General features: G+C 41.3%; 1 protein-coding gene and 1 long non-coding RNA gene across 14 annotated transcripts in view; one reads left to right on the top strand and one right to left on the bottom strand.

The window, feature by feature from the left end:
• Nucleotides 1-2,544: 2,544 nt before the first annotated feature.
• On the bottom strand, nucleotides 2,545-11,497 carry LOC309862076. The gene is made up of 2 exons (XR_014310299.1): nucleotides 11,155-11,497; nucleotides 2,545-2,692 (listed from the first exon to the last, which is right to left on the bottom strand). It is a non-coding gene; the product is annotated as an uncharacterized lncRNA (long non-coding RNA).
• A 172-nt stretch (nucleotides 11,498-11,669) lies between these two features.
• LOC309862060 (ankyrin repeat and KH domain-containing protein 1) overlaps nucleotides 11,670-15,988 on the top strand; it is a gene marked incomplete at its 3' end in the record, with an annotated part of 132,054 nt that continues 127,735 nt past the window's right edge. For 10 of the 13 annotated variants that reach the window (XM_082725421.1, XM_082725420.1, XM_082725426.1 and 7 more), the window contains exon 1: nucleotides 11,689-12,301. In XM_082725421.1, the coding sequence (XP_082581547.1) occupies nucleotides 12,011-12,301 (291 nt within the window). In that variant the 5' untranslated portion in view covers nucleotides 11,689-12,010. Of the gene's footprint in view, nucleotides 12,302-15,988 lie in introns of all 13 variants that reach the window. The other 3 variants (XM_082725427.1, XM_082725431.1, XM_082725422.1) reach the window with 1 other exon arrangement.

Genomic DNA, 15,988 nt, shown 5'->3' with positions numbered 1-15,988 from the left:
CTCAGTACTCACTTGTAAGCCAAAGTTGCTCTTTGAGTTGGAATCCTGGGCTTGTTCTCTTCTCACTTTGGTATGCAATGGTGTACTTCTGATTCTTACAGGAAACATCAGAGGGTGAAGAATGGAAACATCACCCTAAAGATTTTTGCAGGAGGTATTGACCCTAATGCTCAGTCCTCCAGTTTCTTCTTTATTAAAGGGGTAGTATGAGACCTAGAGGACTACTTACGGGTCCTTCTGATTCAAAAGTACTCCCTCACTATAAACCAGACCACCTGGAAGATAAGCTGTGTCTTGCTGTGAAGTGTTCTATTTAACTATTCTCTCATCAGGAAAGTGCTCAGCAAATGAGATTCTAAACTTTCACCAGTCCTGGGCCCTTCTGGTGTCTGTGACGGAAAGCCCCAGCTATCAAGGAGAGCTCTAGAGAAGGTAGGTGTGACTGTCCAAGTTGCAGTGTAGAGGAGGACATAAGGAAACAGGAGGTTTGGAGTATTCAGGTTTCCCACATCTATAGGAGAGGTAGTGGCTTCATTGTGATGCACACAGTAAATTTCTGGGTTTCTTCAGAGGATCTATTGATTGCAGGCTCTTAGATCCCTGTTCTTGTCAATGAGCTTATACAACTGTGGATGTAGGTATCTGGGCTGACGGCCTATACACTTGCTGATACTTATTCATTAGTGTGATTCTTGGGCTTCCCTTTTAATTACTACTGAGCAATGAAGGAGAGCATATTTTCAGTATGCATCTTTCTGGGGAGGCAATACCTAAAATGTATTCACCAAGGACTCACTTGGGGGAAAAATAACTTAATCTTCATTGGTAACCACATGACCTTTCTGCACAGAGATGTTTTCTTTTATAAAAACCAAAGCTACAATTAGACATCTTTTTAAAATTTGTTTCCTGGGGCGCCTGGGTGGCTCAGTGGGTTAAGCCTCTGCCTTCAGCTCAGGTCATGATCTCAGGGTCCTGGGATCGAGCCCCACATCAGGCTCTCTGCTCAGTGGGGAGCCTGCTTCCCCCTCTCTCTGCCTGCCTCTCCTCCTGCTTGTGATTTCTCTCTCTCAGTCAAATAAATTAATAAAATATATATTTTTAAAAGAATTTGTTTCCAGGGGCGCCTGGGTGGTTCAGTCAGTTGAGCATCTGCCTTCAACTCGGGTTGTGATCCTAGGGTCCTGGGAGCATTGGGCTCCCTGCTCAGCAGAGAGTCTGTTTCTCCATCCCCCTCTGCCTCTTCCCACTGCTTGTGCTCTCTCTTTCTCTCAAAAATAAATAAAGTCTTCAAAAACAGTTGTTTCCAGTTACAATAAAGACATTTATCTGTGTTTCTGTTAAGTATGTTTCTCTTGGGGGTTACCATATAATGGTGCATATATTTAAGTTCTTCCCATTGCAGGAGCACCTGGTTGGCTCAATTGTTAATTTTCTGCTTTTGGTTCAGTTCATGATCCCAGGGTCCTGGGACTGAGCCCCGCTTCAGGCTCCCTGCTCTCCAGGGAGCCTGTTTCTCCCTCTCCCACTCCTCCTTCTTGTTGCCTCTCTTGATGTTTCTCTCTCTCTGTCAAATAAATAAAATCTTTTTTAAAAAAAGTTCTTCCCATTGCAGTCTGAAACCAAACAGATAAGGTGAACCCATTATCATCTTCTTTACCTGAAAAAGAAATTATTCCTGCTTTATTTTCCCAACCCTGACAATAAGTATCCCATTTGATCAATCCTTTGATTTTTCACCTATAGTGATTTTTTTCTTACAACCTTTATCATATATTTCTTTCTGATCACCAGAGTAATAGATTGCTTATACAAAACCTGGAAACATAAATAAATAAATAGATAGATAAATAAGTAAACCCACTATCCCATCAACCATACATAATCTATATCTGTCTAATGTTTCTTATTTTTTTTGTTTGTTTGTTTTTAAACAGTTAGCTGACTGAGCCACCCAGGTAACCCTCAAAGGAATAAGCATTTTAAAAAATAAACTTTCACAAGAAAGTAGGATCTTAAAAGTTCCCAGCAAAAGAAGACAAATTTGTAACTATGTGAGGTAATGTATGTTAATTAAACTTATTGTGGCAATCACTTTGCAATAGTAAATCAAACTTAAGGTTGTATACTTTAAATTAATACAGTGTTATAGATAAATTATATATCAACAAAACTGAAAAAATCAAAATAAAACAATTTATATTTTAGAAGAGTTTTAGATTTAAACTTTTTGCCGGGTGGCGGGTAGAGGGAGAGAGAATCTTAAGCAGGCTCCCTGTTCAGCACAGAGCCCAAAGCAGGGCTCAATATCACCAACCTGAGATCATGACCTGAGCAGAAATCAAGAGTTGGATGCTTAACAAACTGAGCCACCCAGGTGCCCCCATAGAATTGTTTTAGATTTAAAGAAAAGATGGGAAGTTAGTACAGTTTCCACATAGCCCGTATCCAATTTCCTCTATTACTAATATCTTATATTAGCATGGCACATGTGTCACAATTAATAAAATAACATCGACATATTATTAGCTAACTGACACATTATTACCAAGATCCACACTTTATTCAAATTTACTTCAAGTTTACCTCATGTCCTTTTTCTCTTCCAGTATTCTATCCAGGATAACACATTATATTTCGTCATCATGTCTCTTTGGGCTCCTCTTGACTATGACAGTTTCTCAGACTTTTCCTGCAGGTAATATCAAGGGTATACACTATCAATATGAGTTATCACTGTTGATATTAATCCTGATAACCTGGCTGAGGCAGTGTTTGTCACTTTTCTCCAGTTTCAAGTTATTCTATCCCCTCCCTTTTCCATATTTTACTCTCTGGAAGGATATCATTATGCACAGCCCAAACTTAAGGAGAGGGGACTTCACCTCCTTAAGGGCAGGGTTTCTACATAAATTTGAAATTCTTCTGCTTGGAAGACTTACCTATTTTCCCCATTTATTTGTTTATTTGAACATTTATTTATACCTATATGGATTCAAGGGTACTTGTTTTATATTTTGGGCCTTATTTCAAGACTATTTATTTGTTCAGATTATTCCAGCTATGGCTGTTAGGGGCTCTTTTAGTTAGCTCCTATTATCTCTCTCAGATGTCCTTATTAGTGTGTCTGTGTGACTGTATGCATGTATGCATGCACGCACGCATGCATGTGTACTATTTTCTTACTTTATGGCACTGTAAGATGCTCTGGGTTCATCTTGTATATTTCCCACCCTAATTCTAGTCTCAGCCATTTCTCCAAGGAGCCATCTCTTATTGGAGAATATTATTAAAACCCAAGATGTGGGTGCAAGGTATGCAAGTCGTTACAGGAATGTCATTTCTAAATAGTATCATAAAGAATTTTACCAGTCTGAAAAGTCCCTGTGCTTCCTCCATTCAACCCTTTCCCCACTCCAGCCATTGGCAGTCGTTGATCTGTTTACCATCTCCACAATTTTGCCTTTTCCAGAATGTCACATATAAATAAGATCACATGGTATGCAGCCTTTCAGACTGGCTTCCTTCACTTAGCAATACATTTAAAATTCATCTACATCTTTGCATGGCTTGGTAGCTCATTCTTTTTTTTATTACTGAATAGTATTCCATCATGCAATGAGAACATGTTTGCTTATTTATTTACTTTTCTTTTTTTAAAAAAAGATTTTATTTATTTATTTGACACACAGAGAAAGAAATCACAAGTAGGCAGAGGGGCAGGCAGAGAGAGAGGAGGAAGTGGGCTATCTGCTCAGCAGAGATGCGGGACTCAATCCAAGGACCCTTTGATCATTACCTGAGCCGAAGGCAGAGGCTTCACCCACTGAGCCACACAGGCGCCCCGTTTATTTACTTTTCAAAGGAGACCTTGCTTGTTTCCATGTTTTGGTGATTATGAATAAAGCTGCTATGAACAATCACATGCAGAATTTTATGTGGATATGTTTTTCACTCTGTGGGTAAATACCTAGGAGTGCAACCGTGGGTTGTATGGTAAGACAATGTTTAGCTTTGTAAGAAACTTTGAAACTCTCTTCCAAAGTGGCTATACCATACTAGCAGTGAGTGAGTTCCTGTTGCTTTGCATCCTCACCAGCAATGGGTATTATCAGTTATTTGGATTTTAGGCATTCTAGTAGATGGAAATGAAAACTTAAAGAAAGGAATTTTTAGTCAACTCTGTGCCCAAGGTGGGGTGCAAACTCACAACCCTGAGATCAAGAATCATATGCTCTACAGAGTGAGCCCACCAGACTCCTGTAAAGAAAGGATCTTGATACATTATGCCACATTTCTCCTCAGAAATTTTGTATCAGTTTTTCTTTTTCTTTTTTAAAGATTTTATTTATTTGATAGAGACACGGCGAGAGAGGGAATACAAGCAGGGGGAGTAGGAAAGGGAGAAGCAGACCTCCTGCCAAGTAGGGAGCCCGATGTGGGGTTCGATCCCTGACCTGAGCTGAAGGCAGATGCTTAACGACTGAGCCACCCAGGCGCCCTGTATCAGTTTTTCTGAAGTAACTTTTGTTCCTATACTCCTTGTTTCCTACATCTAATCAGATACGAAGTCATATGGATTCTTCATGATTGCTGACAGTAAATTTTACTCCATTTGATAGTCATTCATCTGATCTGGCTTCATTACCTCATACCTGGACTAAGCACAACAGCAAGACTGCTTATTTTCCAGACTCCAGTATTTCCTTGTTTTAACAAAACTCATGCAATACAGCCAAAACAAAACAATTGTAATTATCCCTTAACAATTTTTATCTTGATAATTTTGCTTTTCAAGAACTATGGTGGATGGCCTTTTGAACCACATTTCAAGCCCCCAGTCCAGTATTTAACATTCCTTTAAACTAAATTTCGCTTGAATTCACATTTCAATTTCTCTGTATTGGCCCAGTTAGTCTTTTTACCATCCTGACATACACTTTCAAGACTTTCAACTTTTTATCAACATTCCTATCATTTCTTTCCATTTGTAATGCTTTACCTCTTCTGTTTCCCTCAGTCATTACCCTAGCTCAAAATGGTCATAATCAACTTTTTCCTAAATAAACTTACTCCATTTTGACATCTCTTTTATCTTCTCTTTACTCAGTGCTGTAAAATATTTTATCATACAGTATTGAATTTGTCTGTTTTCTATTATTCCCTGTGCATTTTATCCACCTAATCATCAACCTTTAAGTATATATCAGTATAGTCTAAAGGAAGTACATTAACTCTTCTGTTTCTTTTGTTTTCCCCCAAAGCAACTGGCACACTGACATGCACATAGCAGGAATTGAGTAAATGTTGGATGAATGAACAGGTGAGAAAACTGCAAAACTTATTTGAAATCAATTTATTTAATTTAAATATTTAATTTTTATTACACAAAATATATGTTAACTATGGAAAAAACTAAAAAAGAAAAGCCTAAAAAATACAAATATTCAAAAAAGAAAAGCAACTTTATAAATCTCTGTATAATTCCATTATCCAGAGATAATCAGTATTTTTAAACTGTTTTTTTAAAAGATTTTATTTATTTATTTGACAGAGAGAGAGATTACAAGTAGGCAGAGAGGCAGAGCAGAGAGAGAGGGGAAGCAGGCTCCCTGCTGAGCAGAAAGCCCTAGGCTTGATCCCAGGACCCTGAGATCATGACCTAAGCCGAAGGCAGAGGCTTAACCTACTGAGTCACCCACGTGTCCTTAATCGTTTTTGTTTTTTTTTTTTTTAAGATTTTTTATTTTAGAGAGAAATAGTGCACACACTGGTGGGAGGTGGAGCAGAGGGAGATGGAGAGAGAGAATACTTAAGCAGGCTCCCTGGTGAGCATGGAGGACCCTGTTGAGCCTAGGACCCTAAGATCATGACCTGACCTGAAACCAAGAGTTGGCTGCTTAACTGAATGAGTCACCCAGGCACCCTTTTTTACTTTTTTTTTTTTTAAGATTCTAATTTTTAAAGTAATTTCTGCATCCAACGTGGGGCTCAAACTCAGAACCCTAAGATCAAGAGTGGCATCCTCTGAGCCAGTCAGGCACCCCCCTCCTCCCTGAGATGATTACTATTGCTGTCAGTTTTACATTACTTTTTCTTTTTTTTTTTTTTTTAAAGATTTTATTTATTTATTTGATAGAGAGAGAGAGCAAGTAGGAGGAGTGACAGGCAGAGGGAGAAGCAGGTTCCCCACTGAGCAGGGAGCCTGATTTGGGGCTCTATCCCAGGACCCTGGGATCATGACCCGAACTAAAGGCAGAGGCTTTAACCCTCTGAGTCACCCAGGTGCCCCAATAAATAAAATCTTAAAAAAAAAAAAAAGAAAGAAAAAGAAATTCTGACAGAGCCCCAAGGAAGTCTCCTTTTGCTGAGAACCTGAGTGATTCTACCACAAGAGATATTTATATACGCATTAGTTTTAGAAGTTTGGGGGAAAAAAACCCCACCAAAAAACGATTTCTGGCATTAAAGGTGTATAATCAAATGGAGTAACATCACTTATTGACCTCACTCCTCCTCCTCCTCCTCTTCTTCTTCTTCTTCTTCTTCTTCTTCTTTTTAGGTGGGAGAGGGGCAGAGGGAGGGAGGGAGGGAGAGAATCTTACGCAGGCTCCATGCCCAGCACACACTGGATACAGGGCTTGATCTCACAATCCTTAGATCATGACCTAAGATCATGACCCAAGACAAAATCAAGGGTCGGATGCTTAAACGACTAGGCATCCTGATTGGGCTCATTTTTGTTGGGCAGGCAGTAAGGATAGAACTTTTAGAAGGGAAGTAGATATTTTGTATATATATACATCCCCTTTTTAGGAAAGGTAAGTTCAATAGCAGAAGAAACTCCAGGAAACTTTCTGAATATTTTTCTTAGGTTGTGTGGTGTGGTAGTCTAGCTGCAGCCATAACTCCATATTTTTAAAAATATGCCCACTTCCTAGATGTTTTGTATATAGCTCAAATAAGCAGTAGCCTTCAGCTTATGATTTCTCAGTTAAATTAATATGTTCCCAGCACTTCCTTGAGGACAGACAGTAGATCAGAAAGCTACACATCTGTAACAATGTTTGTTAAGGGTGGGGTAAGGAAATAATCTAAATATTCAATACTAAAGATGATAAATCATGTAAACAGAATACTATGAAGTTGTAAACAAGAATGACAGACCTCTTTACATGATAACATGACATATGTCTAGAATAAATCAGGTGAGAAAAGCAAGATATAGAAGTGTGTATAGTAGATGCTGCCACTGTGTTTAAAGAGAAAAAATAAATTGACACATATGAAATTGCTTATATATTTAAAAATCTCTACAGGTCTATTTTGTTTTCTTTTCTTTTTTGGAGAGACAGAACATGTGTGCATGTGTGCACAGGAGTGGGGGGCAGGGGCTAAAGAAAAGGGGGGTGAGTGGGTAGGGGGAGAGGAGAGAGAGGGAGAGAATCTTAAGCAAGCTCCATGCCCAGCACAGAGCCTGACGTGGGGCTCCATTTGACAACCCTGAGATTATGACCTGAACCAAAATCCAGACTTGGATGCTTAACCAATGGAGCCATCCAGGTGCCCTTCTAGAAGAATATTTTAAAACCTAACAAGACAGTTTGGGCAACTCTTTCTGCTCACAGGTTCTGTCCCCATGCTTTCATAAAACCACCCTAAGTAAGTAAGTAAGTAAATAAATAAATAAATAAGACTTAAAAGATGTTTTGCTTATGAGAGGGTATCTGAGTGTAAAAGGACAAAATAAAACGACTCCTTTTATTATGTTTTTAAAATTATTTTTGAAATTTGAACCACGTGAAGGTATCAACTATTCAAATTTCTTAATGTGAAATTACGTGGTCTAAGAAATTAACAACACAGTTGGAAAAACCAGAAAACTTTTTAAATTAAGTGCATCCAGTTGTTAAAAAAAAGAAAGATATTAAATTTGGTGGCAGTCAGGGATAACTCCACCTAGAGTGCTAATTAGTAGGTCTATAAGAAAGATAAAGTGATTGGATTATTATATCAGTTTATCTGATTGGTGAAGTTCCTCTTCCTTTGAGGGTACCAAGAGATCAATGTGATATAGGGGGAAAAGCATGGATTTTGAGATCAGGCAGAAATAAATTCAAATCCTAGCCTTTCCATATATTTCTCTTATAAGCTTGGGAAAGTTATTTAACCTTTTTGGAGTTTCAACTTCCTCATCAGAAAATGGGTGAAATCTTGGTAAGTTTATTATAAAGGTTAAATGACATAACTTCCAAGTGCAACATATTTTTTGGTTTACTTCCTTCCTTAAATAGACAGGCTGAACTGAGATGCACTGACATGCAGAAATTAAATAAATATCTTGAAAAAAGGTAAGTTGCACATGAAAGAACTACAGTTAAAGTAGTCAAAGTAGCTTAAGTCCCTGTATATACAATTTCATTTGTCAATCTCACATTTCTTGCAAAAAAAATGAAGATTTTTATTATCCTTAGAAGTTTTAAAAATCCTTGGGATATACAGTTTCTCTTTTTGCCTTTTCCTTCTATGTCTGAAAGATGGTCAAAAGGAAGAGTGCTTTGAAATATACTATAACTACTCCTTAATCAATACTCCCACTAGTTTTTTGGAAGAAAACATTTTATTCTAATACTCATTTCTAACATATATATGTATTTCCTCAAAGAGGGATTTTGCTCTCTACTGCTTATTTAGCATTTGAAAAATCAGTGACATGTACTTTTTTTAGTTAGCAAATACCATCTTAAGATATGATATATCAAAACCGACATTATCCAATAAATCACATAAACTTATTGATTTTTTACATTGAATACTTTGAGTGTGATTTGATATATTCACCAAAGGTATTACTTGGTTTAGTGATTGACTGAATGATTTCTCTGTTTTCACTTCTGTAATACCACATGATGTGGTGTATATAGAAATATTAAAATCATGCTTAATACAGTCTCAACAATAGCAGCCACCATTATCTAGAATACTGGGAGTTACTAAATCCTAAAATGATTACTCAATTGTTGTCAAACTCCTGGCAACAAGTGTCTCAGGTAAAGATCCAGGTGAAACAAAGATTATTGCTCAATCATATTTTCCTGGCTATACTCAGGGTTGATTGCTAGGCACTGAGTAAAGAGTATATAGTTCTCTCTCAAATATATTGGGTAAAATGCATATGCCCAGATTTCCTTTCTCTCTGTTCCCGAGATTCATTACATTTGTTCAAAGAATTTAATGAGTTTGTTCAGGGAGTTGCATCAGGAAATTTATTTTTGTATTAATGGTAGGACTGACAAGCAGTTCCTTTGTAATGCTGCACCAGTCAATACCTGTTTTTTGCCTAGGGATGTATCCATACCAATTCTGGATAATCCAGCTTTGAAGTGGGTTGGGCAGAGCTGGGTTTCTTTCCTTGGTGCTATTAGTTTGGCTTGTGACCTCGTCACACATATCTTCAAAATTTAAACAGCACTGAGGATACAGGCTAATTAAGTTCTGTAGATTCTAACTAAAGACACTACACAGGACATTTGTATCAAAATAGCTCTGTAAAAAAAAAAAAAAACAACAAAATAGCTCTGTAGAAAAGGCACAAGAATTTTTTCCATTTCCTACAACTTATTATCTAGAAAGAACATTCACCTAATATATTCTGCTTATAGAAAAGACTCCTTTGTTTGGTATGTGAAATGCCAGAATTAGAAATTACCATGCCAAAGAAATGTTAACCATCTTCAAAATGTTCTTTAAGCTTGGCAGAATCAAATTTTTAAAAATTTATATATATATATTTCATATTTACTTATTTTAGAGAGTGGGGGAGGGGCAGAGAAAGTAGGAGAGAGAGAATCTCAAGCCGACTCTAGGCTGAGCTAGAGCCTGACCCTGGCTGGATCTCATCACCGATGAGACAGATTCATGACCTAAACCGAAATCACCGGTTGGTGGTCTAACCGACTGAGCCACCCAGGTGCCCCCAAATTGTTATAGTCTTTACAGAATTTTCAGATTACAGTTCAAGGTAGGTGAAATATTAAAAATTGCACAATCAAGATATACAAAGACCTTTGTTAGAGTTGCAAGAGAGGAGAAGTGCCAAATCTTTTGTTTTTAACCAACCTAAGTCATATGCTCATTCTCTGGGTCAAAGGACATTTGCCATACAAACTTCACCAAACGCCTTTCTGGTGACTTTTAATTTAATTTATTTATTTGACACAGAGAGAGAGAGAGAGAGAGAGAGAGCGCACGAGTAGGGCTTTAACCTCCTGAGCCACCCAGGCGCCCCTCTGGTGATCTTTGATCATAGGATTTGTTGAAGCATGAGTATTTTAAAGCCCTTCTTTATTGACAAAAGAGAGAAGGATAAAGATAGGGATAATAGAAGCAGAGACAGACCCTTAGAAGGGGGAAGACACCTCTGCACGCCGGACCCCCCCGCCCCCAACTCCCGCCATCTGCCTTAGCTAGCTTGTTTTGCATCACCGAAATATGACAAGAATTAGTTTGGTTGCCCCTGGGCCCAGGGGCAGGTGGAAGACTCCTGAAGGAAGAGTAACTAATAAAAATGGGTCTTTAAGTTTGGCACTTTGCTCACCGCCTTATGCTAACGTATTCAAAACAACAACGCAATGAGGGACGTGCTGCTGTTGGTCCCATTTTACAGATGAACGAACTGAAAGTCACAGAGATTCAGCACAGAACGCCCGTAGGTCACACAGCAAGTAAGTGGAGGCACCAGAATTCCTAACAGCGCCAGAGCCCGCGCTCTCAACACGCCCTGCTGTCTGATTTCCTCGAGCTGTTCGCGGCCTTCCCACCTTCCTCGGTGGGACAGTTCCCAGTACTGAGGCAAGGCGCTGTCCAGCCCTCAGGCCCGCCGTCTTCCACGAGCAAGAGAACGCGGCCCCGCGGGGCCATCCCGGCGGCAGGTTGTAGAACTGCCTCACCCAGCCACGTCCCGGCACGCGGGCGGGCGGAATCGCCTCGGGGCGGCCACATCCCAAGCAGTGCCCCCTTGGTCCCCTCAGCTTCGCGCGCCGGGCTCCCCTCAGAAAGGCTGGAGGCGCCAAGGAAGAACAGCCCTGCCTCCTCTCCTGTCCCAGCCCCCTACACCCGCCCAAAGAGCCAAAGGCATAGGTTACACAATCTCACCTGTCCCAGAGGTGGCGACCGCTCCAATGACTGACGCTCCGCTCCTCCAACCAGGGGCTGTCAGGAAGGTGGAGACGCGCTGAGACGGATTGCTTCTCTCCTCCAATCCCCATGCAGCAATTCTCCGGCCGCAGTCTCCGTGTCCGGCGGGGAGCGACAGGTGGGAGCTTCGTAACCTCCGCGCCTCTTGCATCCTTGACAGATAAGCCCCACCAAACTCCGAGTGAATTCTGCTCCAAATCTTACCAATTCTTGAGGATCGTCACCTCTGCGGTCATTTTAATCAAAAGTGGAAATTCCCCAGCCCTTTCCCGTCACCTCAGATGGGGGCGGGATGAATGGTACTACGGGGGCCAATTGTAGCACGCGACGTCCTGTGACAAAGTGATCGACACTCTGTGGCGCCAATGAAGCTTCCTATTGTCAGGGGTCACTATGACTGACCACAAGGCGAACTAATCCACTTTAAGGTCGTGACGAGGTAGTGAGAGAGGTTGACCAATAGACGTAGAAAAGGACCGGAAGTCGGCGCGTGGGGACTAGGAGGCGGGTGTTCGCAACCGCCTAGGCCTGCGCGGGTCAACGCAGCTTGGGGGCCGCGAGCCAGCAAGCGGCGCGTGACGAAGAGCCTGAGCGACGGGTCACCTTGGCCAATGATCTGCAGCCGCTGGAGAGCTGCAGCCAGTGGCGAGTGTGGGGGGCGGGAGGCAGCAGGTTAGGCAGTGAGAAGTTAGTGGCGCTGCTGGGACGGGGGGAAGGAGAAGCTTCTTCCTCCTGCTGTTCCTCTCGTTCCCGGGATCGGCGGCGGCGGTGGCTGCGAGTGACTCGGCAGCGTCTCCGGCTCCGCGTGCGAACCATGCTGACCGATGGCGGAGGCGGCGGCACCTCCTTTGAGGAGGACCTGGACTCGGTGGCTCCGCGATCCGCCCCAGCCGGGGCCTCGGAGCCGCCTCCGCCGGGAGGGGTCGGACTGGGGATTCGCACCGTGAGACTCTTTGGGGAGGCCGGGCCCGCACCGGGCGTCGGTGGCGGCGGCAGCGGTGCGGCCGGAGGAGACGCGGCGCTGGATTTCAAGTTGGCGGCTGCAGTGCTGAGGACCGGGGGTGGAGGTGGTGCCTCTGGCAGCGACGAGGACGAGGTGTCCGAGGTACGCTTCCAGGACCCCCGCCTTCCATACAGTGTGAGGCATGATTTCTCTTTGGGCCGGCACAGGGCTCGGGCCATCCTCTGGCTCCCCAGGCGGAGCCGTTCTCTGACAGCGATCGGCTCCATGGCTGCAGTGGCAGCGGTGCGGGCCTAGTGCGCCCTCAGCTTACTCTTCAGCCCGCGGCTTGAGCCGGACCGGTTCGCGTCACCATCCGTAGACCCACAATGGGGAGTCCTTTGGTCTCTAAGCTTCGCGCGGGAACAAGGACTCCTCTGGCTACCTCCCGCCCACCCCGCTTTGGAGATGGGGGGCGGGGTCTTGCCAGAGTCCCTGCCCTTGGTACTGAGAGAGCGAGCGAGACAGGAGAGGGAGAGAGAGACTGAGACAGACAGAGCTTGCTCGCTGAGAGGGCATTTCCACTATATGCCTGTCCCCAGTGTTGAGTTGTCTGTCAGTTCTTTGCCCTGTACCTTACCTACGTATGAAAGAAGTGTTCTTAATCTCCTTTTTTAGTTCGAAGCATGTTAGTATGAAGAAGCTCTCTGCTTTTACCTGAGAAAGCACGTGAGTCTTGCACCTGGGACCTTTTGTGAAGTTATGCAGGAAAAGGAAATTCCAGTGCATCTTTGCACTTCAGAATAGCTGGATAGCTGAAGTCTGTATTTTTAGATTTGGAGAAGTTGAAACACTGAACAGCTTTTGCAGAAATTAATGATCAGATCCTTCATTTCTTGTAACTCTTTAACTCTTAACTGTGCCTTTTTAGGTCCGAGCAACCTGGGATGGAAGGCATCGTCATCTTTTGGGCCCTGGGGAATAGGGAGATATATATATCTATATATAGATATATATATCTATATATATATTTATCTATCTTGACCATGGCTTGGATATGGTACTGTTTCTTGACGGCTATTGTTCTAAGTGCCCAGAGTATTCTATTTTGGTTCTAAGGTGCCTCCTTCATTCCCCTATGACCAATTATTTTAGCCTCTGATCTTGCTGTTAAAGTACAGAGATTTCTCTGTGTACAACTATCCTGGCTGTTGTGTTTGAGAGGAATAAGAAACTATTTGTGGGTTGCAGAATACAGTTAGTGCATTGTCTTACCATTCTACATTGTCTTACCATGTCTGAACAGGGGTTCATTTAGTTTTAAAATGTTAGTACATTTTCACTCCAACATTTCGCTTTGGAAAAAATAGTGTGTGGGTTGTAAGGAAGCTAGTCCCTTGAATGTCTGTATCTTTGAATTTCACTTTAAGAGAAATAACTTCTAAGTCAAAGTGGGACAGGATTTTATTTGAGTAGGCAGTTATGGGGAGAGTCTCTGGAGCACCTCCACTCTTGTGCTTATGGAAGACTTTCTTTCATCCTTTCAATGAAAGTGGATGAGAGAGGAACCTAAAACACATGTACTTTTTACCTACAGAGCAAAGTGGGAATACCTTTAGATTTTAAAGATAGAGTCTTTTTTTTTTTTTTCCTTCCCTAACTTGTAAAGGAGATTGAAAAGGTTTCCTTTTGTCTAAAAGTAATATCCTTGATTTTCTGGACCATTTTTACATAATTATCATAGGTAATGTGAAAGATCACTAATGCACTTTTACATAAATAATATGTTTAAATTTTTTCAGAGGTAGAGTGCGAGTGAGCCTCCAAAGTCATAAATTTCTTTTTTTTTTTAAGATTTTATTTATTTATTTGATAGAGATCACAAGTAGGCATAGAGGCAGGCAGAGAGAGAGATAGGAGGAAGCAGGTTCCCTGCTGAGCAGAGCGCCCGATGTGGGACTCGATCCCAGGACCCTGAGATCACGACCTGAGCCGAAGGCAGTGGCTTAACCCACTGAGCCACCCAGGCACCCCAAAGTCATAAATTTCTAACTTCTTTGGCTCATGTGTTATATCTGGGAAATGAGCTTTTGAAGTAATCATTTCTATGAGGCTTGTTGTATACACACACACACACACACACACACACACACACACACACAGCATCTCTCTCTCTTTCTCTAGCTTACTGTATTTCATTTGGATTCCCCATACCATGTGATTAAAGCTGTGAGCAGAATCGTACCTTTTTGTGTTTTTTTGTTTTGTTTTGTTTTGTTTTTTTTAAAGATTTTATTTATTTATTTATTTGACAGACAGAGATCACAAGTAGGCAGAGAGGCAGGCAGAGAGAGAGGAGAAAGGAGGAAGCAGGCTCCTCATTGAGCAGAGAGCCCGATGCGGGGCTCGATCCCAGGACCCTGGGACCATGACCTGAGCCGAAGGCAGAGGCTTTAATCCACTGAGCTACCCAGGCGCCCCCCTTTTTGTTTTTTTGATGGGTTTTTTTTGCATGTTACTTATTGATGATCCTTGTACCCATTTAGGCTAGTGGTAGAACTCCTTAGTTACCTGTTACTTAAGTTTTCTGTGCCTAAAAAGGATTTAGGTATTAAGTGTATATCGGTGGGCCTCATTTTTGGAATGAATGTGTCTGGGGTACCTGGAGACTTTATCTTAGTCTAAGATGTTGCTCAGGGTGCATATAGATTATTTACTTTACTGTAGAAAAAGGAAATTTTATTTTTATGACTTCTTTCTCCCATATCACACAGAGAAAGAAATTCCTGGAGTATCTGGTCTTTACAGTATGTGTGGTAGAGGATAGTCCATGTGTTTGTGAGTGAAATGACATATTTTGCCCAAGCAGATTTCTTCCTTCTTTTTCTTTTTTCTTTCAAAGTATTAGCCATCTTCTCCCATATCATTGCCTTTGAATTTCCAGTATGAAGAGATCATAATGTTGTTCAAAAAATACTCACCCTGGGGCGCCTGGGTGGCTCAGTGGGTTAAGCCGCTGCCTTCGGCTCAGGTCATGATCTCAGGGTCCTGGGATCGAGTCCCGCATCGGGCTTTCTACTCAGCAGGGAGCCTGCTTCCTCCTCTCTCTCTGCCTGCCTCTCTGCCTACTTGTGATCTCTCTGTCAAATAAATAAATAAAATCTTTAAAAAAAAAATACTCACCCAATTGGCATTTGATGAATAATGCTAAAATCTTTATTTTTGTCTTTTCTAGATGTTCTAGAACCAAGTACTTATACTTTAGACATACAGAAAGATAAAGAGTCATTTTATAGTTTGAGAGTGAAATTTGTCTTGTTCTTCAAATGGGGCAGGACTTGGTGAGAAATAAGTAAGAAATGTGGAGGCCTAGTTTATTTGCTCTAGAATTAGTTGAAGTCTTATATATTTGGTGTACAGAGGCATAGATACTCTAAGGACCTCTTATTTGTTCATTGTGAGAGCCAATAGCTAAGAAAAAACAAGCTGTTTTCCCTTGCTGGCTAAGTCAAAAGACCGTTCGGCTTAAGGAATGGGCTTGGGTCTTTTTGTAAAATTTTTATTAGAATTATACTAGCTTAGAGAATGCCACCATTTAGGATCTTTGGTTCTTGTTGTTCTAAACATAGGTAAATATTTGTTTTATATTTCTTCAGGCATAGCAAGAATGCTCCTTAGCTGTCCAAGGCCTTGAATAGAAATCAGAACTTGCATTGGATCCTATTGAAATGTACTATTGTTTAGAATAGAAATCAGGTTGAAAATTCTTCAAAAAAACAATTTTTAAATGTTGATTTTTAGATTCGTAGTCTTTTTTAAGCAAGTAAAAAAGAAGAAAATAACCTAAAGGAA

This window comes from Mustela nivalis (genome assembly GCF_964662115.1).
Source record: "Mustela nivalis genome assembly, chromosome: 3".
NCBI classification, from domain to species: Eukaryota; Metazoa; Chordata; class Mammalia; order Carnivora; family Mustelidae; genus Mustela; species Mustela nivalis.
This window is presented reverse-complemented; position numbering and strand designations above follow the sequence as displayed.